The 22,412-nt window shown below is 36.2% G+C and overlaps 1 protein-coding gene across 1 annotated transcript in view; it reads right to left on the bottom strand.

The window, feature by feature from the left end:
- The window catches only part of LOC101889596 (B-cell lymphoma/leukemia 11B), a 55,427-nt gene extending 35,298 nt beyond the window's left edge, over positions 1 to 20,129 (bottom strand). The window contains exon 1 of the mRNA XM_059122980.1: positions 17,965 to 20,129. Within this exon, the coding sequence (XP_058978963.1) occupies positions 17,965 to 18,001 (37 nt within the window). The 5' untranslated portion in view covers positions 18,002 to 20,129. The remainder of the gene's footprint in view (positions 1 to 17,964) is intronic.
- Positions 20,130 to 22,412: the final 2,283 nt, after the last annotated feature.

The following is a 22,412-nucleotide window of genomic DNA, read 5'->3' as shown; positions in this document are numbered from 1 at the left end:
CTTTGTTGTCTATCACTGCTTTAAGCCGTTTTGGCATACTTCGGACCAAATTTTTTAAAGTGTTACTCGGAATTTTTTTCCATTCTCTTTGCATTGCTTCCCAGAATGTTGTAACGTTTGTTCGCGATTCCATCGGTATTTTGGTATCTAAAATGGCCCATAGATGTTCGATGGGGTTAAGATCTGGGCTCTGAGGGGGCCATTCCATAACTTTCATAGATTTTTCTTGAAAAAATTGTTTTGCCTTTCGGCTAGTATGTTAGGATCGTTATCCTGCTGAAAAATAAACGATCCCAATTGCATTTCTGGTGCACTTTCTTCGATATTTTCACTCAAAATCTTTACGTAGTCTTTTCCTGTCATTCTGCAATCAATTTTTACTAGGCGACCGACTCCCGTTGTAGAGAAGCACCCCCATACCATAAGGTTACCTCCACCATGTTTAACTGTATGAATAAGATTCTTCGGCCTCAGCCTTTCTGAGGGTTCGCACCATACCCGCTTCCTCCTTTTCTCATTCTTCAATTCAAATTTGGATTCGTCTGTCCAAATAACTCTATCCCAAAAGGTTTCTGGCATATTTATGTACTTTTTGGCGAACAAAAGTCTTTTTTATATATTTGCGGCGCGCAGTAGTGGTTTTTTCTTTGCGAAGAAGCTTCTCATCTACATCCTTAAATCTATATAAAAGATGTGATATATTTTGGAAAATGTTTAAATTTGAGAGAGGTGATATATTTTGGAAAATGTTTAAATTTGAGAGAGGTACCAAATATATTGAACTAAAACCTTCCAATTTATCTAATGCTGATTAAAATATGTGGATGTGCAGAATTTGAAGAAAATTTGACATCTTCCAATTTTTTTAAGAATAATCTGGTTTTTTGCCCATAATAAGATATATAAGTATTGCAAAACGTGAGGTACCAGTAAAAATATTGGTATACATGAAATATAAGAAGAATCTGAAGGTAATTTCGCATTTTACAATAGGTATAATTATTAAAAGTTTCGACCCGTTGAGGTACAGGTACAAGAAGGAACAGACCGATATATTCTACTTTCACACTAATTCTTGTGTCAATAGAAATATTTGGATGTGCGTAATTTGAAGTCAATCGGACTCCTATTTGACATTTTATAAGCGTTATAATTATTCCAAATGTTGACCTTTTGTGGGGAGGTACCAGAAGAAGTTGTCCATCTCCGAACTCGATCTAAGTTTGACAATAATATTACGATGTACCAAGTTTAGACCGAATCGAATGCTCCCTTCGATGGTTATCGTGCGCACCAGCCTGACAGGCGGACGAACGGACACCCCCTATATCGACTCCAAATGTTCTGAAACAGATTTGGTCTAAAGATACCTAGGGTCTAAACAGTAACCGTACGGCTGAGGGTATAAAAATAGGCTATAAATATATATTCTAATGTTATATTAAGCGAAATAATGCACCAATTCTATTTGCGAGCAGTAAAGGTGAGATGATTTTGAATTTCATTCAAACGTTATTTGAACGATCACTGAATGTGCCTTCTCGATATCTAGATGTTGTTATTCTCATCGTTGTTGTAGTCATCATCATTGGCTTTATTGCCGTTGACGCCTCCCCTTTTTAAGAGCGTGTCTGCCTTTGTGTATAGCCCCAGCGTTGCGAACACGTAAACTGATAACTAATGCCTGTTTGTATGTCGTACGAGTGTGGATGTGGGTATGTATGTATATTGGGGTCTAGTGTGGTCGGTGCTTGCCATTCGTTTACTCGGTAACTGGTCTGGCATTTTGTATTATTGTTGTTGTTGTTATCGTTGTTTTTGACTTTGCTGTTTTTGTTGTTGCTGTTGTTTGTTTATTTACTCCAGTAGAGTGTGGATGTCGAATCTGGTTTGTCGTTGGGTATTTTGCGTACACTGTTGTGCGCACTCAGAGCTTCGATTGTAGTTGTATTGCGATTGCTACGCCTTTCTCGACGAATACCACGGCGATCCAGTAGATGACTCTACTCTCGTTCGCCAAAGCTACGTCACTTGGGTGCGCGTATTCTTGTGAGCTTGAGTGTATGCGTATGAGAATGAGTTTCACGATCATTCCCATCAAAATCCTCACTTTTGTTTTATTTCTGGTATTTCAAGACGAAGAAGTACGAAAATACAACGGGGATTAATACGAATCAATTCAGTTGTGTATGTACCTATATTGCAAGCTAGCACGTTCGGCTCGCAATCTCTTGCCAAATACCAGTGTCAACTCCTCGTGCGGACGTCTCTTACGATCCGCTTGCAAACAATCCACTTTGCAATCAACGGCATGAGCTATGTGTTTATGTTTGTGTGACAAGCTGCCAAACTGGAATTTTTATTGGTAAAGTTGGATTTATTTGCCTGGCTCTCTTTTCAACGCGTGCCTGACTGACTGCTTGTATTGAAAGGCAAACATGTGTTGGCAAGATCAACACACCAATATTTGTTCACACATACGAGTATGCACATGCTGGTCGTTGCGCTATGGTCTCGTGCTTACAACCGACAGCCGCAAGAGCTCCAACATGCCACAAGACTCCACAATTGGATGCCAATAGCACGACTTGCGCCCCTCTAATTTTTAGCCTACCATTGCTCTTCCGTATCTACATGTACTTTAAGGCACCCATTCAGTCAAACATACCATTATCCCACTACCATGTTGACTCATAAATGGTTGTTAGTCTCTGCAATTGGCAAGCTAAAATCTTCCAAATACACGCTTATGTACAACAGATAATGTCCGTGAGTGAAAATACATTTGTCACATAAGATGTGTGAAGGTGGGCTTTTGATTGGCCACCATATAGGCACAACAGTCAAACCAATACATAGAAATATATACAAATAACGTCTGATCGTGAAAGAGGGATTGGTGTCTAGCTGAGCGATGAACACAAGCGTTATTACAATGATGGCATCAACAGAGCCATAATTCATTCAGAGGATTTGCATAAATATTTGTAAACATCTAGAAGAAATTGATGGAAAGCCATGAACCTATGAGATATTTTACCATGTTTTATTCACACCTTTGAATGTTGGAAGGAAACTTGTTGGATACGTATTCGTTCTTGGAGCACAACCAAAAACGACTACAAAAGTAGTTTAAAAAATTATTATTTTAAAAGTAATTGTTCTTAATTTTAAACTTGTCCATTAAAAAATTGCAATGTGATTCGACTTTTTCAATGGGCGATATATGGTAGTCAAAGGGTGCGTCGATATTGAATAATGTTTGTAGGTGAATTTTTTATCCAACAAGGGCCCAATTCGGTTGGAAAATAAGAAGTTACATTTTTGGAATTCTGAAACTATATCCAAATCTGAACCGATTTCAATGTAATTTGACAAATAAATTTTAAGACGAAATTCCATCACCTATTCCAAATTTCATTGAAATTGGGAATGTATAGCGTGTTTAGTGCATCGAATACATGAAATCGGCCGAAAATTTATATGAGAGCTATATCCCAATCTGAAACGATTTCAATATAATATGGCAAATGTATGTTCGCTTCAAATCCCGTTACATATTCCAAATTTCATTGAAATTGAAATACATAGCGTGTTTAGTGCATCGAATACATGAAATCGGCCGAAAATTTATATGGGAACTATATCCAAATCTGAACCGAATTTAATATTACTTGGCAAACTTATTTTCGTACTAAATTCCATCAAATACAGGAAATCGGTCGAAAATATGTATCGGAGCTATATCCAAATTTGAACCGATTTTAGTAAACGTGGACCGACATGCCCCACATTTTGTACAAATTATTCTACATGCAGCCCATAGGTCTGTGCTTCGCAGAATGGAACTTCTATTCAGACCCTTTTTGCATGGTTAAGGCTATATAATGGGCCCTAAAAATTGTTTGAGTGGTAACCCAAACCCCTTTGGGACGTAGAATTTCCGACCCCCAGATAGGCTGTTGCACAGTGTAATCATTACAAAGTTTTCATTTTGGAAGCGTTTCGCAATATTAACAAATTATAAATAAAACAAAGCAATATAATTATTTTTCAATTTCTGTCAATAAGAAAACCATCAATATGTATGCCTCACACTACACTTTGGAGAAATTTGATTGGGCCTAAACATATTGGTCCCAGACCCCTAGCAACTCGATCATGGTATTTTGACTAACTGAGTCGGAATAGCTATCACTCTACAGGTTGCAATTATGGCCTTATGGTTAGGGTAAGATTTTTGAAGCGGATAGAGACCAAAAATATATACCAATATGGCTTCAAAAGGATTGCAGATCTGAAGAGACTTAATATACATAAATATATAACCGTGTAGAGTAACTCATGGTCCATACCAAACGTTTATAGTCTTATGTACTTTTTTTATAACCATGTCCATAATGAAAGTGTTTAAGACTTGTATACGATAGTCAATTCGTTCATCGGTAACGAAAACCGGCGAATGTTTTCGATTTGTACAAATATTAGTAAATTTTCCATACAAATGGAAACTCAAATATATTCTTCGCGTGTTATTTATTACGCGTTCAAAGTTTTAATATTCACACAGAGCGATTCTGCAATGTATGCAAATTAATATATAATATTGCAAAAAATTTATCACTCTGCTCGACTCGAAAGAACAATTAGTAAACATGAAAAGAATTATCTTATTAGGTATTAAAATATGACATTTTACAGATTTTTCGTTAACTCCAACTGTATTTTTCTTCTTTTTGATAAGATAATTATTTCATGCAATTAAAAAAATTGATTTTGTATAAGTTATTGTGGTCAACGAGAGATATGTACTGACGATATTAAGCAATGAGTATAGTCTACCTTACTGCCCACAAGTGAAATACACCTACATCGGTGCATCCGAGGATAGGTGTGTACCATCAATATCCTGTCCTCGCAAAAAGGGCTAGCCAGCCAGCCAGCCAGTCAAGATACTCGATCACGTTCACTGCTGCACACCAAATGAATTAATGAGCGCAGTCCGTAAGACAAAATAGATCTGAGATCTTCTGGAAATAGCACAGCGAGATTATCATTAGCAATATTGATGTTGTCTGTCTATGTCATACGTCTCAAGCATTCAATTGGAATGGAAACGAAGTCTTCCGTATTATTGCTTGATTCTATAGCGCGTGCCCAACTCTTGTGGTGCGGCCTGCAAAATGTGTGGGCAGATTCCAATCACGGAGTCACACACACACACACACACACACACACACTTGTAGGGGGAGATCTTCATTGACTCATTTTGGCGTGGAGGAGACGCAATGATTATAACTACAAACTATGAATGAACATCTTTAAGTCTGGCCAAGTGTGCTTTGTTTTTTCTTTACAATCCCAAAAAAAAAAAAAAAATAAAGAGGAGTGTATGTTTATGTATGTGTGTGTGTGTAGTTCCAGTGTAATTGCATTGCCAGCAATTAAACAATTCGGTTAAATGAAGCTCCGGCTGGGACGATGACACGTCCATTGATTTTGGACCTCCAGGTAAAATTAAGGCGAGGGCGTTTGTGGTCATAATAAACAAAAAACAGACGGCATTAACAAAGGTTATAAGATGAATAAAGCAACAAACATCGAAACGTAACTAAAGAGCAGGCACATTCAATCAAATTAAATCACTACAGATATACATATCTGTCATATCCACGTTTCTTGATGTGCGACGACCTGCAATTCATGGGTGCGTCTCCACTTCAAGCGTATGGGTAAATTGAAGGTAAATTGAAAGAACCTTTAGCGACATGATCATCTTGTATCTACACATCTCAATTTATTAGCACGCTTCACACAACTATCGCGGTCGGCGTCAATCATGTAAGCTAATTTGTATATTCCGGTCAAAACATATTATTCTTTGTTGCTGTTGTTTGTTTGTACAACAACAGATGGTCAAGTATTAGAGTGTAACTACTAATAAAATACTATGCGGAATTCACGTTAGGCAAATTTGTATTATTTGATGTAAATGGGAACGATAGAATTCGATATATTTATTTAAAATTATTGAAATTAACTTCAGATAATTGGAACTTTTGAATTAACAATTACCAGGTTTTGCTCGCTGCCAAATTTGTCCAATGCTATCTACATTTATATATATTTCCTGCTATAAATATCCAAACTTTACAAAAGCGTAACATATCTCCAACACAGAGGAAGAGAAACGCAACCCTGTATAACATTTCGCGACCATGAGATATTATTTCCGATACTAGCAAATAATACCCCGTTTTAAAAAATGTACAAATTAATTTTGTTTATTTAAGTTTTGAGATGAGCGTGGAATTGGTTAACAGAGACTGAGGGGTACGGAACTGTGTGCATAAAATATAGGCATCTGTATCGAATTTATTAAACTTGTGTATATAAAAAAAAGTAATAATTTATGAAATGATCCACAGCACTCTAATGTGCGGTTATACGCACACACATTTACATTGCGTTGAAGCAACCAAAATTTAAGCTTGGTGAGAAGTTCTATCTGCGCTCATTTCTTCTTTAACTTGATCGCTTTGTCTTCAATTTGTTTGCGTATATTTCTGTATGTTTGAAAAACTGTTGTAGATTTCATGGTATTACGGTTTGTCGTCATTCCTCTCCTTCTTTGTGCCATAAGTTTTTAACTGGTACCAGTAGGGGACGACAAACGTTCGAGTCAAATGAAACGTATCTCCGCGCAGTGGCTTGGTTACGGGAGTATGTGTGTTCGGTGTAGAAAGAACATGAAGCAAATGGGTTGGCACGTGCTGCCTGAGATGAGCAAGCCAACAAACAGTTCAGGAATATTCAACTGAACACATACATACATATGTATATGCATGCGTGAGTAACTGATTTTTTTTTTTTTTTCAATGTTGCACTGCCATAGATTTGGTTTTAAGCTAATTCGTTTAAATATTAACACCGTAGAGTGTATTCTCTGTGAACAGATAGACATATTTTAAAAACATTCAGTTCTGTTTCCTTAGTTAGTCAGTCATTGGCATCAACTATGTCATATTTTTTTAATACTAAAAGCATACCACACACCACCCCACCGCAAAGAAAAAACACTTTAATTTTTTGCACTTTGCATTTTGACTCTCATCCTGAAGACAGCACGAACGCACTCTTATATGCTTCAGTCAGGACCATTCTCTCTGTTTTTCTTCTTTTATTTTTTGAGAAGCAGAAGCACACAAAGAGAATGGCGCGAAAAATCATATCGTAACGGAGAGTGAATGGTATGGCTCCAGTTGAAAGTGAAAAGTCGGCAAAGTGCAATACTGAGTTGGAAGTAAATCGCATAGTATCAAAGACACGAAGGCACGGACGAAAACAAAACACCTAATGAAAATTACATTATTCAGTCAAAATATGTATAAGCGCTTAAAGTATCCCCCATTTCAAAGCATAAAAGGACGATTATAAACTGGTAAACACACACCACTAATTTGACGCTTATCCGCTGCAAGTTCAGGTCAAACTGCAATTTAGAAGCAAATTGACCAATATTCGGCATTCAATGAAACTGCATTTGAAAAACACACACATATACCAGCAAAAATGTTCGGTGTTGGCCAAGAATTGAGAATTACCCCTAGGGTTATAGCGAACGAAGAAAGAAAAACAATGAAGACACATGGTTTTGAGGAAGCAAAAGAAAGTGGCAAACAATTGTTCACACTCGGGTGCATCACAGTGTGTGAAGGCTGCACAGTCGCCGCAACGGAAGTAATACAGTTTACAATGTGCTTACCGGCTGATTATGCAGCAGCCACAAAAAAGCGAAGCACTCCTGCCGCAAATATTTTTCAACACCACATATTCCAAAGACAAGTGAATGCACACATATCGCGTATATGTGTGTACGTATCTGAGTTTGTGGCCGAGATGTCCCATGCACCAAACATTGCGCAAGGACAGAGTGCAAAAAAACTCAATTAGTACAGTACCAAGCTTAAATTAAGGTACATCTTCTATAAATTTAAAAAATGTTATTATAGCATACTTGCTTTGAGAGCTGAATGAATCTGTGCGGATCTTCGAGTGAAGACATATTTGCCAATAAATACAGAAATTTGATCCTTTTTGTGTGTATTTACAATAGTTGTGTTCCAGAACCTACAAATTAGTACTAATTTGTACTTATTCTGCTACAACGCGTTCCCGTACTCCAAAAGCTAGCAAAACTTGCAGCTCTCTCGAGAAAAAAAAATGACGCTGAGTGGTGCACATTTCTGCTTGTTTTAGCTACATGAAATTGGGCGAGCAGAAATGTGCATATTGAAATTTTGACATTTAATTGACAGGGCTAACAAGGTTGAAAAATTTATTGATACATTTCAATGTTCGTGCATCACAACAAAAATAAAGAAAATCATCAACTTAAAAACTAAAGGAAAAACTAATATTTGTCGTGCAAAAAACAAAAAGAGAAAATATGGAGCAACTGATGCATTTACTTTTGGATGATTCCAGCAGTGAAGAGGACTGGCTGAATGAGGAATCAGATTATTAATTATTATTATAGATTATTAATTTTAACTTATCGTCTTCAATACTGATTTTTTTAAATTTTGGCGTCCTTTTCAGTAAGGTTTCGCCAGTCCGATTTAGACTGTTTACTTTTGGAATTTTGACATTTTATCGCATTTCTGGTAATTTTCCGTTTCTTTATTTTTTGATTACACCTAAATGAGAATGACATTTCGAACTGTTCTCTCTTCTGCTAGTTTTACTACGAAAAAAGTACTGGAACACAACTAATATTTGAACAATTCCCTTATCGAAGTTAAAGCTCTAAGCACACGCTTGCTATGGATGGTCACTTCGAAAATGCGACCATTCTATAATTTCACAGCAATATACTGTTTTAGTGGCAGCGCACTCAAGAGGATATCTCTACTCGAGTAGCTTCCTTAGCCTCAAACAAATGTATACTAACACTCGTTGTATGTACAACGGAGTCCATGTGTAGAAGAAGGCATTACGGACGTAAACAATTGTCTGCCCTGGGATTCTACATTCAGTCTTTTACCCCGAAACTACATAAGTACGACCCAGCATCCCAACCAAATAAGAACTATGTACTCCGTGGTCCATACGAGGACATCTTTTTACATACAAACACTGAATATATAACAACATGCATGCGAGTATGACCGTATTTTATATACATGCATACATTCATATGTATGAGCCAGCCATACGTTCGTATATATGTAAGTCTGTATGTATACAAATTCTATAACGTGTATGAAACTGTATGACTTCGAAAAAGGAATGAAAATATGAAAAAAATAAGCTATTTTTTGGTGCGTAACAAAGGACTTTAGCCCCTTGTGTCCTTTCCATAATTATGCTTGCTGCAGCAGGAGTGGAATCAGCAGCATCAGCATGGTGGTACGAGGACGTTTTTGTTGCAGTTACAAGTAGTTATTGTTCAATAGAGTCCGAGTCCGACAGGAAAACAAAAATGAAGTTGGTGAGTTGAGTTCAGCTTGACAGGACTCTGAATTCTTTTATTGCAGTTTAAGTTGACAGCTCGTGATAAGTTTATACATTACTGGCTTTTAGATGCTTTTAATTATAATGTTATTGTTCGGCTAGTAGCCGTGAGTAAGAGTGATTGTTTGGCAATGCATGTGTATGCGAATATTTATGTATGTGGGCCAGCGCGGTTGTGTGCTCTGAACACGTCAGTACGTGGAGTGTGACGTGGTGACAGTGGCTGTTGTTATTTTTTCTAACAACGCTCTGTGGTGCTTGGCACAATCGCCTCACATCTGGCCATCTCCAAAGCAACCTTGGGTCAACAATGTTGTTGTCGTCGATGTCTTCTGACAGCCGACGGTTTCGTGAACCAACAGTGTTTTATGCTCGTATTATTGTTATTATCCTTGCGGGTTTGCAATGTTTTTTCGAGTAAATAGACAGGAGTTGTCATGGCTACCAACAAACCAAAAAACTCGAAAAGCAACAAATTTAGCCAAATGAGTTTTTCACAAGCAACGCTTAATAATCACAAGAACATTCAATAGGCATAGGCATGACATGCTAATGGACATCGTTTGGTCGATAATCAAATTAAGACGACGATGTTGTCAGCGGTCGATGTGCTTTCAGTCATTGAATAAGTCCACAACATTTTGGTCATGCAATCCAAACAAAAAGAACATCTGCAACTTCAATAGCACAAGGTGTGGGCTCATGGTATTTGTAGTGTTGGTAACCCAAAGCGCCAATAACACCTGATTAATTTTACACCAAAGAGTTTATCTTTTTTTATTTTCAATCCCTTTGAAAGGTTTGGAACTCACCTTTCTGCCACGAATTATCATAAAGTAAAGGAATTTCATATGCCTATATCATAGTCGAGATCGAAATTCTCCAACTTAATGTTCGTAACGCCAAAATTTAACTAACCGTAAGGTTCAAAAGCATCCAATACCTATTGAAATTAGCCTTACTGTGCAACTGCTATTCAATATTGACTTCAGCCATGACTGAATTTGAACATGATCAACTATTCAGCTCAGAGTGTGGATATTTTGTGCATATTTCAGAAATATATTTCTAGGTTTGTGTTTTTTAATTAAAACACTCGTCAGCTAATCGAAACGTATTTTTTAATTGTAACCTACCAATATATTTTTTTGTAATTGTATCTAATAAAACAAAAATAAATGTTAATTATAATGCTTCAACATTATTAGAACATTGCCCATATAATTGTCTATATATAAAAACATCAGTACGACGCAGTCAATGTAGACGCTAAGACCTATCGATAGGTACCAATGTCAAACTCAAAAAATGAGTTGGAAAATCCTACTACATATGTATAAGTATGCGATTATTATCACATGTCATATTTATAAGGAACACTGAACTCAAAAATAATGATTTGCTTTCGTTAGGTCCGTTCTTTTTTTTTGGTGCAGCCTTTTAATACTATATTGCGTTAGTTAACGATATCCCTCAGGAATTTTTTATACCTTGCACCATAGTATGAAGGGTATATTAAGTTTGTCAATCCGTTTGCAACACTTCGAAATATACATTTTAAACCCCACAAAGTATACATATATTCTTGATCAGAATAAAATTCCGTCCGTCTGCCCGTCTGTGGATATCACTCTAGCTTCTGGATGAAATTAAGAAAGTTGATAAAATTTTACTCAAATATATATTATGTCTGCAGGACTTTTAGTATTGAAAATGGTACATCCCCATTTTCGGTACTTTGGTGATTTAAGCAACATTATTCCTCGGTAATGTTTCAAATTTGGTATTTGAAGTTTGTAATGGATACTACAGCCTATGACAGAAAATTGTCTGTGCAGGTCCACGCCTTCGTATAGCCCCCATATAACGGTACCTCCCTTATTCTCTATTTTGATGATTTTAGCGAAATTATTCACCGGAATTGTTTCAGATTTGGTATTTGAAGTTCGTTATGGATATTACAGCCTATGACAAATAATTGTCTGCGCAGATCCACGTTTTGCCCCCATAGCCCCCATAAATGGTACCACCCTATATTCGGTATTTTGATAATTTTAGGTACATTATTCACCGAATGGCTAATGACAAAAGTTCCCTCTGCATGTGCACGTCGTTTAGACAATACAACAACGGCTACATTCGGTATTTTGAAGATTTTAACATAATTTTTAACGGATTTTATTTTCCCGAACTTAAAGCTTTTTTACTTATTTTTTTTCGTAATGTTCTACAACTTTTTAGGGTTGCAATTTAGTTCATTCATCTTCGATTTTGATGAAGTTCAACAAATAGATCTGATTCGAAGCTTTATCTTTATAATACGATCATATTTTGGTATGAATTATTCCAGTACATGACAAATTACAGTGATCTGTTATTAGCGATGTTCATTATTTGGACATTAATTTTTTATCATTTTTGGGTAACAATCAAAACAGAAATTTATCAGAACATGATTCGGTTGTTCAAAATGAGACTACAAAGCATTTCGTAGCCTAAACTGAAATGCAATGAAAATCGAAATATGATTGTTTTTAACTAGAGGTGTTTTCATCATTGAATTGTTCAATGAATCTAGATTAAGATACAAATGATAAAATAACAAGAAGAAAAATTCATTTTCTACAGGTAAATAGTGTTAGTCAATCGATAGATAGTCAATTGTCTGACTCGTTTCGACTGGGACTTGAATTTCTCATTCGAACAATTATAAAGTTATCATTCGAGAACAATTAATTATGGCCGCTAAAAACCTAAAAACAAAAAAAAAAAAAAAAACAATTATTTGTTGACAATTTAGACCGAAATGATTTTTTCTTAGGTACACATCGGCTATGTGGCTTTCGACTACGATACTAAGATATCGACTCTATTAGATAGTTTGGTGTTCATGGCATCTGAAACATTCCTTTCAGTACCTCCAATCGAACAAGAGTAATTTGGACTACAAACCCAGATACCGTGGTACTCGCTTCCAAACATCATTCATTTTGAACTGGCATTTGGTTCCTACCAAGCACAGTGATAAGACAACGCAGCTAAACAAATACCAATACGCCGACATACATTTGAACATGAATCTAATGGAATGTTTTTTGTTTTTGTTTTTTTCCTAAAGTAAGACCAATTGTATAAACGAACAGACGTATGTTTAACAAATAAATATGAAATGTCTAAACGAGGGTTCAATGTGTATTTTTTGATACGACAAGAAAGTGGACATAGGACGTAGGAACACTAAAGCGCATGGATGTTGGTGAACGTATGAGTGGGTGGCTATCATGGCAAGACGCAAGGTGCTATTTATGTATGTGTGTGTGTGTTTATAAACATTTCAATTTGTTACATTTTCAGCGATAAACCGTCGTCGGCGGCACGCACTGATTCTAACGTGTGCTGTTTGCTGCGTTTATCTCACTTGTACGATATTTGTCGTAATTTTATTATTGGCTTTGGTTTGTAATGCAAATAAAAAAATAAAATAAAGAAATGAGACCGACAAGGGCTCATCGCCGCCATTTTTCGTCCATTCGATAAGGAGTTCAGGGAATTCAACATTTAATTAGTTCAAAACTCTCCGAATGCAAGCAATGCAACACGCAACAAATTGCACATGCACTTCTCAGATTTCTTTTTTGTCGCTTTACTAGTTTTTAGCATAATTTTTATAGGAGAAAAAATTATATTTTCCTGGTCTCACATCTGAGTAAAAAATGAAAAATTAAAATTCCTACCAATAGGATCGACAAGCTTGAATCTTATATGTGATAAAAAATGTGATGAAGAGAAAATTTGGTTAATGTCTTCATAATATCGAATAGCGAGCTATGTCAAAGAGTGGATCATACTGGCAATTTTTTCAATCAATTGTATATCTCACTAATAATTTAAAATAGCAAATTACAATCAAATTAGCGATTAGACCCCCATCCAAATACTAAATATTGGGCCGAACTATATAAAAAAACCTTCATAAAAGTTGGAATGCGGACGAATATAATTGTAAATCAATTTACTCTACTTCTTTCAAAAGACAACGTGGCTTCAATTTCAACTGACTTTTAGCCTGATCTAAATTGAATATGGTCTAATAGGGTTTGATATTAGCTTCAGAATGTTTTATGAGTGAAATAGACCGGGTTTTTCTTCTATCTTCATATTTTTATTGTAGAACGTTAAAACAAATGTAATTTATTGATGATGATTTCAACGAGCTAAGAGAAATTGGACTAGTGAACTGGGTCTGGCTCCTGAGCAGCTTTGAGCTGGAGCCAATAAACTAATGTAACCACTGAACTTTGTTTCTCCAAAGAAATGTATGTTTCGTATGAAATAGTGTGTCCTTTGCAAAATGACAATTGTCCGATTGCTTGTTCATTGGTATCATCTAAATTTTCCAGAGCATTGTTGACCCACGTCATTAGTCTCACCAAGTACGTCAGTCTGATAAGAACAGTATCACCGTGACCAATACACACCTTGTTTTCAAACCAAGGGAATGGTAAATAATAGGTGTGCTAGCCATCAAAACACTTTTTAAGTTTTTTTTATTGGTTTATTATTATTTTACGACAACGTGTATGAATTAGTATGAACTGTGTCTTTTCTTTGATATGAAGCATATAAAACCAAGCCACTTACGGCTAAAGGTATCATGGTTTCGGTACTCCAAAGAGAGATTTTCTTTTATTTCTTCGTAATTGAGATTGGCGTGATTTCGTTCCAATCAAAACACACCTATTTGCGCATCGGAACAGTTATCAAAATGTATCTATTGTGCGATTGTAGTTGATTTTATCCACAGTTCGGTAAATGTATAATGACACTATTTAGTGCTAGTGTCAATAGATAAGTAAAACATGTATTTTTTTAACAAACCGACAAAAAGAAGTAGAAAAAAAAATTTTTTCGGATGGTTAAAATTTTTAAAAGTCGGATTTTTAGAAAATTTTCTACACCGATATTTGCTGGACACTTCATAAAAATATCTTTTTTTCGTTTGTTGTTATTTATTTTTGTATATTTTGAAATCTTATTATCTGAATAAAATATTAAAATAATTAAATCATTGCAAAAAAAAATTCCAACATTTTCACATCGGCCAAAAAATAGATGATTTTCGAACATCTTATGGAACTGGAAAGTAACAATTTACAAACTCTGCGTACCTCACCTGTCAAAATTTCTCTCTTACTCGCTCTTATTAACCGAACTTTTGAGTTATCGAACATTTTGTAATAATTATAATTATATATTATATAATAATTTTTATTATTAGAAATTATCAAGCTGAAACTTGAAGCAAAACTGTGCCGAATTCGGTTTGTATCTTAATTTTAAACCAAAAGTTATACACTTTAATTACGCTTGATATCTTGCGAAAAAAAACAATCCATGTTTCATTTATTTATTTCAGCTGGCAAGTATGGGTATTTTAAATAGATTGAGTTTTAAATGAGAAAAAGTGAATTTTTGGAATTGTGTAAAGTTTGTGAAGGAGTTAATAAATACAATTTTGAAAGAAGTGTGATTTCTCACCGTCTTAGACATATAATGTGTTATATTATTAAAAAAGACGTTTTGACAAATGTAAAAAAGAAAACTGAAAAATATCAAAAACGGAATTTATTTATAATATGCCTACCTAATAGTCGACGCACCGTTCAAAAATACCTACTTTCCCCACTATGATAAAACACAATCACGCAACTAAATAAAATTATATCAAATTCGTAAGCACACATTCACATTTAATCCCTTTTTATTTTCATTACGAACTTCAAATATGAAATTAATGTCGCAAAAATCTGAAAATATCAAGTATCAGAAGAAGACGTGGACTGGATACGATATGTTTTCCATAGGTTGTTGTAACCATTAAGATCTTCCAATACGAAATTTGAAAAGACACCGGTAAATAATGATGCTGAAATCAACAAAATGCCGAATATCGGGAGCTGCCGATATATGGGGGCTATACGAAGACGACGACCTGTATACAAAAATGTTTTGTCATAGGCTGTAGTACACATTACAAACTTTAAATATGAAATTTGGAATATCGGGATACCGTTATATGGATGCTATACTACAACGTGGACCGACATGGCCCATTTACGAACTTAACCTGCCTACTGGTAAACTATGCATGTATACAAAATTTTATCCTTCAATCTCGATTCGTTCGAATGATAGGGTGATTACAACAGACAGACAGACGGACATCGCTAGAATTTGAGAATTTGAAATTGATCCAGAATATATATACTTTGTAGGGTCTATTATAAATATTTCGAGGAGTTACAATCGGAATGACAAAGTTAATATACCCTCCATAGAATGGTGGAGGTTATAAAAGGAATTTTTTACCTTCCACCACTATGTTTATCGAAGTAAAATGAAATAATGAAAAGAGTAGTGTATGTTAACTTAGAATATTAATCAATTTTAGAACAGTATTGGCATTGTTTGTTCGGGATACCATAGTATTTTGTTGTTGCAAAATTGTCAGGCTTAATCCCTTTATTGTTGTTTTTATAAAAACAACGTTTGTTTTTAGTGGAGAACGATGGTAATGTTTACCAGGGGGAAAGACAGGGAATACCTAGGTTTCGGAAAGAGCCACAACTCCTCATCAGTTCCCTTGTTTTTTGGCTGGGATATTCTCCCCAGAAGTTATTTTAAAAATAACTTCTATGACAAAAAAATACTTTTTTACCCTAGTGACGAGATCGTAAGTTCAATAGAAGAAGAACCAAAGAATTAAATAAAACTAAAATTCTTTTGGAAAATCTTCTAAATCTTACAACCGCACTTATAAACATTTACATCTTTCTCCACTTGTTATGCTTTCGTTCTACCTGAACGAAGTAGTATAACCATGTAAGTTGGTTTTGTCTGTTACAACAAAAACCCCTTCGTCGACCGTGCCTTGTCTATCGTTCTCCACTAATAAACAAATGTTGTTTTTATAAAAACAACAATAAAGGATTAAGTCTGACCAAATTTTAATTAAAATATAATATACCCCAAATAGTGCAACCCTTATTATCAACTAATTTTGTTGGAAATTGTGGCAAAGACCTTCAAAATACCGAAAATCGGGAGGTCCCATTATATGGGGATATACCTAAACATGGACCACTAAAGCCCATTTTCAATACCAATTAACATGCACAAACCTTTGTGTCAAATTTCAAAGCTCTAGATTAAATAATGTGGACTCTATCTTGATTTAAACAAGCAGACGGACATCGCTAAAACGCCTTATAATTTTATTCTGATCAGAAATATAAATTTTTTGTAGGGTCTCCACGAATATTTCGAGGTGTTACAAACGGAAGAAAAAAGTGAGCAAGTTGTGCGTCAGGTATTAGGTAGGGATGTTATGGAAAGGATTTCAGGGTTTACCAGGGTAAAATGTGTTAGTTATATTGTTTAATCTTTCAGAATAGATATATTTAATCGACTGCTTGGAACGGTTGTAACAAACGGCGAAAATTGTCACGCTATTGTTTACTTAAACCTTAATTATGTATATTTAAATTTTGACAAGGTAGTGTCGGCAGCAACAATTTACAACAAAAACTAGCTTTTTCAGCAACAACTGTTTGATACTTTCCAAAAGGATAAAAATAGAACGGTTTCACATTCAATACACCTTTACAGATATGAATTAGAAAATGTCAGACTAACTATAGCTTTAACAAAGCAATATAATAAAAAGGAAAATTAACGCACCTTCCTCTTATTCTTGATACAATCAGTTCGAAAAGAAAAATTTTTTATCATTTCCAACTGAATGAGTCCTCCCTACTTATTGCCGTTTCTACTTCATTTATCCATTCTAATGTCATATAACTTTAAGTATCGTATTCTGTAAATTAAAGTCAATATATCCAAAAATTTGACATTATATCGAAATGTTCACATATTTTGTTCAACATTGTGCACTATATGTATTTCCGATACGCAGTCAAAACGTAATGTTGGTATCTGCCCAAAACTCTTTGCATTACGTTAATTCATTTGAAAAGAGGTAATACCCATGGCAAGCATTTTCCTTGCCGTATTACACATCTAATTATGCTTAATCTTGTAGCAGGACAAGTGAAGTTGGCTACATTTTTTGGGTAGCGCATACACTAAGAATTGATGCGGCTTACGCATTGTGAATAACTTTCGAATTTTACGCAACGCTGATGTGGTTTAACGAAACGATTAATCTGTTCTTCTCCAATCTATTAAATTGTATTTGTAAAAGGGAAATAAACTCGTTACAAACTTTAAAGAGGCTGTCATCGTCCTGAAGGCCATTGGTCACTCGTCGACATGGATGATCGAGTGGTTTTCACGAATAACTCATTTCAATTTTAAAGAATGTCTAGCGATATTTTGTAAAATAAGAAACTATCCAAATGAGAAACAGGTATGTTTGCAACTACTAACCTTGCGCAATTCTCACGGCTGGCATTTTAATTCGCATTTTTTGTCAAAACTTGAAAATGGGTCTGTAAAGGTGTCACTCCTTCACTAGCAGCAGATGGGCGAGAGAGTGAGGTGACGGCACCTCCACGATGTATTCATCCAAGCAAATTGTTTTTGAAGTTGACGATTTTGTGGCTGCAGGCGAGTCGAGTTTGCGACAAGTATCCTCGTGGTCTGTTAAATGTATTTGCGACGGCACTTTCGTTGCGTTTCGGTTGTATTATTTATGTTTTTATTTCTTTATTTAATTGTTTTTCTTTGTTGTTTTATTGCATCGATTTATTTAATTTGAAAGTTATTCTTGTTTTGTTTTATTTTTTCCATGGCATAGTTAGAAAATAAATTGATTTATGAATATTATTCGTTTCTCTTTTAAAGTGAGAACATAGACAATAGGAACCTTGCACACTTTGTTTCAAAATTTATCCATGTAATATCGGGCGACAACGTATTTGGTAAGATTTAAAAGTGTTCTTTTATTTGCTCTTTCGTAGGATTTTTTTTTTTTGATTGCTGAGATTTTTAAATTTGCACTGTGAAATCGTTTTTTTTTTGTCACTAACAATTTGATTGTATTCGTTTGTGGAAGGGTTGTGAATCGCGAATTGGCTCTGACTAACGACGCCGCGATTATTATTGAAACACTCTGGAATGATAATACGCGCGGACATTGGCTATGAAGCGAGGGGTAGGGAGCGGGCTTATGCGAGCTGAGGTGGGTAAGTGTGGGTGTTGGCGGTGTTTTGATTTACTTGTTTTTGTTTACTGCAGATTCAATTAATGTAAACAGTCCGTCCAATGGCGGTTTTGTGAGGTCCGAACACGTCGATGTCCTGTGAGTGACTGCGGACACATACGTGAAGATAATTCAATTTTATTTTCGGCGCTTTAGAAGCATTGATGCGAATTTGTAATGTGACTTTGTTTTGTTGGTTACGCGCGGGGGTTGCGTTGTTGGGGCAGCTGCGGTGGGGTTGGGTGGCAAGGTAGAGGGCGAATGCGCGGGAGAGGGTTGTGTGTTATTGTAGTGCTGACTGCTGCTCCTAATGCTGATAAGAACTTAGGAAGCAACGAACAGGCAGGTGGTATTGTTCTTTCCATATGAGAACGCGTTGTCGAACATACGGATGTGTTATTGTTGTTTGGTAAATTTGTCTTTGTCAGCGATGTGTGTTATTGTGGGTGGACACAGAGTCGCGCGCGCTCTTCCGTCTAAAGCACTTGGCGTTCAGAACACGAATGTCTTTTGATAGCGGCTAATATGTCTGTTGTTGTGAACTGTGGAAGTGTGGAGTAGCTTTGCGGTGGAGGGTGCTGATGGTAAACGTCAGCAGTGACAGTGGCTGTGCTGGCAGCGCAGCAACAGCGATGTTCACAGCAAACTTTATGAACAGTAGTATTCACATGAGTTACCGTTATGCGTAACGTACCCACCGCAAACGCCAACGTCGATGATGAACCTCTAAACAAAACTGTGTAAAAAGCGTTGGGTAAACAAAAGACACTGACTGAATGTGCAGAGCGGCGGCAATAGTAAATAAACGCCAATCACCAATATTGCGAATCTGAAATGTTCAAATGCTCCTTTGAGTGCGTGCCGTACTTGGGTGTGGAAGTGGGCAATTCTTGAACGTTGTGTAGCCACTGTTGGTGTGGAAGCTGCTGTAGTTCTAAGCTGTTCTATCGCAGTTATAGCGACTTGAATTTTAGAAATTCCGGCGCACTGATTTTAGTTGTTTTGTTATTGTTTCTGATTCGAAGATTTGAAATAGAGTATGTTTTGAGAAATGGATTGTATGCTATCTGCGGTGGGGGAGTGCCGAGTTTGTGATGCGTGGTGTAATAATAGAAAAACACGATATGAAAACACAAAGCACAAAACGCGACGGTTACTCACATTCGAAATAAGCAAAATCACGTCCTCGCAACGCGACCAACCGTTTACATCTAAGAAGCTCTTTGTTTGTCCATCCAATCTATTCGACCGAACCAACCAGCCAGCCAGCCAACCAATTCATTCATCCGTCCATACACGTATCCGTCTGTCCACACAACGTCCGTACATGCATACATACATATCTATATACGTATCCATTTACTAGTGCTGCTTCTCTCCAATGCGAATTAAACAAACCAAACAGCTTGCAACGCTTTTCTTCGGCCACAGTGCTTCATTTAACCATGAGAAGTTTGTTTTTTATCATTTGCTGTGTGTTGCTAGTTCTGTTTTGTTTTGGTTTAATGTCAACCTTACTCTTTTGTTGAGCGCTTTTGTGTTGTGTTAAAGCGGGGGGATGTATGACATCCAGTTTCAAGAGAAAAAATAAAGATAACGCCGGCGTAGGTGAACTTACAGTAAGCTCGCGCAATCATCCTCTCTGGGACTCTCTTCATTCTCTCACAATAGTTTACTCTCTTTCTCACTCTACTGGCCTGAGTGTTGGCCCAAAATACGGGAGTTTGTTTGGTTTGTATGTTGGTGGTGGGTAGTGGTGGTGCTGGTAGTGAGGATGGTATTGTGGTAAGTAGATTGCAAATGTTGTGTTGTGTTAAAGTTTTACTCGTTGTGCGTTGCGGCAACTTCGACGGTGTCGTTGGCATCGAAGTTCTCACATACGTTGGTCACTGCCTGAGTGGGTGATGGCAGCGATTTCCGCTGCAACATATGAGTATCCGTTCAATACAATCGCAATTCACACACATATGCGTGTATATAAAGTAGTTAAATTCATATGTACACAGAAAGGATTGTTCATACATACGTGTCCACCTTCTCTACCAACAAACATAAGTAGGTGTTTAAATTATATAGATACCCACATTGCTTTTTGATTCTAAGATTACTTACATTATTCTTGAATTTTGTGGCTTACAAAATATTTCAGCACCCAAGGATCATATATAAACTTTTAAACCTTTACTTCCCCGTTCGTATACAGTGCACGAATTAGGCATCCCTTGGTTTATTTGGCATGAGGAAAGGTTCAAACACTTTCTTCCCCCATAACATGCTTGACCATAGAGATACTTAATTTTAGTACATCAACACAATGGTCTAACCCTTTCTTCTATGTTCCCCTACAACCCTATGGATATTCGCTACGTCCAGCCGACCATCTCTATGTCATGTAAAAGGAGACCAACTCTTATGTACATACTTTGCATCACATCGATGGCGAAAGAGTCACTTGTACTCAAACTAAGCATCAAGTAAATAGTCATACTGGTTGAGACCGCCGGTCTCTGAATGTAATAGTCCACCTCAAAGGTATTTGTATACATGTTCATGTATGTAGCCATGAACACAAGGAACCCACTCATATCACAAACGTGCCACCACCGTCAACTGTTTCTGATGCCGCCACCACCGACCGTCAACGCCATCACCACGTAATTAATTATGTACTGTCACCAAAGGGTATGTTCTCTCGCGATTTTTCTCTTTCGTGTTCGCTCTTAAACATCTTAACAACCAACTGAGAACACTAACACAGTGAAGAGTACACACCAACACCACTGTAGCAGTAAATGCCACACGCCAGAGAGAACTCGTTTTTCCTCTCCGTTCACGGTTTCCAGGTGTTTTGCACTGTCGCTGCTGCTAGGGATGCCCAATTTTTGTTTGACAGAGCTTTGGTTGGTGTTTGTGCTCGTTTCAACACGACATTCTATGTTGTGTCGTTCAGTGAATGGTTTAACTCGGCCTATCTAAGCGCAAACTTGTGGCGATTTATATTTATTGATCTGTCGCTGGGCTTAACATACATCAATTTGTCAAAACTAAATGTTGTAAATATTGCTACATGTTGTAAATATTTATATGAAACTATTGTTTCATGTTCTGCTCCTTTTGTTCTTACTTTATTTATATTTAATACAAGTTAGCAGTGTAGCCTTGTCTTGTTTGACGATTTTTTAAGGATTTTTCCGACTCCGTAACCATCAAACTTGATCAATATTAAAAAAAACGTTAAGGAATTCCAAGTCTTCAATCGTTCGCAATTCAGAGTGAAAATTTGCAATTATATTGAATTACAAAAAAAAAAAAAAAAAAACATTTTACAGATCTCTAGAACTAAATTACTTTTACGCACAAAAACTATTCGGCCAGTATTATTGTATTCTTGTCCAATTGGGTCCAGAATATTCCCTGTAATTATAAACGACATTGAAATTTTGAAAGAACAGTTTAAGGCACTGTATTTGAAAATACTACGAACCAAATTGTAAGGGTTACTCTAACCGGGCGATGTATGGCGAGCTCAAATAACATCTGTTGGTTTATACGTTAGGGATATGATTTCAAAATATATTAAATAGCAACCATTAAAAACCGAAACTTATAGCTGGAAGAACTACCCAATATGTTACATATATGAAGCATTACAGAAGTTTGGTATCAATGTAAC

This window comes from Musca domestica, unplaced genomic scaffold (assembly GCF_030504385.1).
Source record: "Musca domestica strain aabys unplaced genomic scaffold, Musca_domestica.polishedcontigs.V.1.1 22, whole genome shotgun sequence".
Taxonomy (NCBI): domain Eukaryota; kingdom Metazoa; phylum Arthropoda; class Insecta; order Diptera; family Muscidae; genus Musca; species Musca domestica.
This window is presented reverse-complemented; position numbering and strand designations above follow the sequence as displayed.